At 64.3% G+C, this 2,490-nt stretch overlaps 1 protein-coding gene across 1 annotated transcript in view; it reads right to left on the bottom strand.

The window, feature by feature from the left end:
* The window catches only part of ADAMTSL4 (ADAMTS like 4), a 27,997-nt gene that overhangs the window by 4,404 nt on the left and 21,103 nt on the right, over positions 1-2,490 (bottom strand). The window contains exons 8-12 of the mRNA XM_025193011.1: positions 1,832-1,953; positions 1,703-1,785; positions 713-888; positions 542-626; positions 244-453 (exon numbers count right to left, since the gene is read on the bottom strand). Coding sequence (XP_025048796.1) covers positions 244-453; positions 542-626; positions 713-888; positions 1,703-1,785; positions 1,832-1,953 — 676 coding nt within the window. The remainder of the gene's footprint in view (positions 1-243; positions 454-541; positions 627-712; positions 889-1,702; positions 1,786-1,831; positions 1,954-2,490) is intronic.

Genomic DNA, 2,490 nt, shown 5'->3' with positions numbered 1-2,490 from the left:
AGGTCCCTGTGGGCAGGTGAGGGGCAGGTCTGCAGGGGGGTGGCGCTGGACACCAGGGTCCCTCAGCCACTGGGGTTCCCCAAGCACTGGTTTTGGCTGGGTACCATCTCCCCATCCCCGTGCGACAGTGCACAAGGGCACCAGATGCGTGCGAAGCAGCCCCCACCCCGCGCGAGATGGAAGCAGGGAGTTGCGGGGGGCATTACCCTGGCCATCAGTATCACGACCAGCGCTGGCCTTAGCCAGCCAACGTGGCCTCACCTGTGCCACAGGAGGCCGAGCAGGGTGTGGAGCCCACGCGCTTCCAGTAGAGGCCATGAGGTCCAGTGGCAGGAGGTGGCAGTGGGGGCACACGCACGTTCCTCTGCAGTGTGCCAGGGGGCCGGGCGGGCACCGGGGCGGGTGGTGTGGGCAGCTCCAGCGTCTCACTCGGTGACACCACAGTCAGGGCGCCTGGGGGGAGCAGAGCTGGGCTGAGCCAGGGTCCCCACTCCCTGCCCTGCCCACCCCATGCCCCTGGAGCCGGGCGGGGGGGCCGTACCGAACTGGGGCTGGGGGCTCTCGGGCTTGGGCACTGCTACGAAGTACTGGTAGGAGATGCCAGGGTTATCCTGCTGGAAGATGATCTGTAGGGGCAGAGGCTGGGTTAGGGGGGGTAAGGGGATCCCCCCATCCAGCCCCTGCCCCCAGGGCTGCAGCACCCTGGACTCACATAGACATCGAGGGGCTCGGCTGTGGGGCCATCAGCTGTCAGCATCTCCCCGCCACGCTGCTCGCCAGGGCTGGGCCGGGCGTAGGTGAAGACAGTGCCACCGGCCTCATAGCGCCCCGGTGGGTCCACGGCCCAGTTCCCATTGATGAGGGACTTCCCAGCGCGGCTCCGCAGAGCTGCAGGGCACAGCAGGGCAGCTCCAGCATCTCCAGTGTGGGGGAGGGATATGGGGGCTGGGGCACATGCATGTGCAAGGGGTGGGGGCATGGGTGCATTTGCACTCCTGCACTCCATGGTGCAGGCATCAGTGCCTTTGCATGTAGTCTGTGTGTAGAGAGCACATGCATGTACATGTGTGAGCAATGCCTGCCAAGGCTATGTGTAGAGTGTGTGCCATGTATGTGAGCACCACGTGTGGGTGAGAGGTGTGTGCGCGCGTTTGGCGTACCCATGCCAAGCAGTGTGCACACAAGGCCTGTGTTTACGTGAGCAGTGTGCACATGAGATAGGCACGACACACATATAAGCCATGGGGAGGGGGCGTGTATACACAAGGCATGCAGACAACCTATGTGTGCTCAGGGGCCTGAGCACTGCATATGTGTATGCACACGCGTGTGTGCCAACTCGTATACATGAGCCTCTGCTTGTACAGGCAGCATACACGAGTCAGGCATCCTGCATGTGCCAGACATGTGTATAGGGGTGTGCGTGTGTGTACAAGGCAAGCAGGCAACACACGTATGCTCAGGGGCCTGAGCACTGCATATGTATGCATGCACATGATCCAACTACTGTACACACGTGGCCTCGGGTCTGTAAAGGCCACATACATGTGTATCAGGAATGTGTGTGCGTGTGTGTGTATGCGTATAAAGCATGCAGGCAACACACGCATGGATGTGCAAGGAGGACGTGCAGAGGAGCTGCGTGAGCAAACCTAGGGCACACGCGTGTGGGATCACATAGGCCCCCCCTCCCCAGCCTCACCCAGGTAGTTGGGGCTGGGTGCGCGCTGGGCCAGGCGGATGTGGGTGGCACCGGCCGGCAGGCGCAGGATGCGGTGGTAGCCGGGTGGGGGTGGCCCGGGCGGGCAGCCGCGGGATGGGGTGGTAGCCGATGGGCACGTGCCGGTCGCTGAAGTTGCCGCTCACCAGGCGGCAGGTGGAGCCGTCGCCCCCGCAGACCCCGCAGGCGTCCAGCGTCCGGTTGGAGCCCAGTACCCCGTCGCACCCGGGGCTCTGCGGGGGCAGCACAGCCCTGAGACCCCCTCCACGGGGACCCCCAGGACAGGCTGGGGCTGGACAGGGAGCTGTGCCCACCCCCTGGCCAAACTCTGCACACAGGGCCCCCAGTCCATGCCAGCCCTTGGCCCATGTATGCCCAAGAGCAACTGCCCACTGGGTGGGGTTTATGGCATTAGCAAGAACCCACTGCCCACAGATGTCAACAGCCCAGGCACATCTGGACCCCACACACTGCATGGAGCATGACCACCCCCTCCCCTAGAAGGGGTGCCCCCCACAAGTAATACCCCACAGGCTTGGCAAGGCAGTGCTGTGGTCCTGGCTTGCAGGCAGGAAGGGGTTAATGAGTTGCTGATGGGGGCAGAAAGGACTCAGCTGAGTTGGGGGGGTGGATTTCTACCCTTTGGGGCTGGTGGGGGTGGGGAAGGGACCCAGGAGTCCTGGCTCCCAGGCTGCTACCCAGACCAGCAGCCCGCTCAGCTCTAGGCTGGGGCCCCGCCCCCCCCCTCCCCCCGGGCCACGCCCACGGGG

The sequence above is a fragment of the Alligator sinensis genome, unplaced genomic scaffold, assembly GCF_000455745.1.
Source record: "Alligator sinensis unplaced genomic scaffold, ASM45574v1 scaffold838_1, whole genome shotgun sequence".
Taxonomy (NCBI): Eukaryota; Metazoa; Chordata; order Crocodylia; family Alligatoridae; genus Alligator; species Alligator sinensis.
The sequence above is the reverse complement of the archived record's forward strand: the minus strand, read 5'-3'. Positions and strand labels throughout refer to the sequence as shown.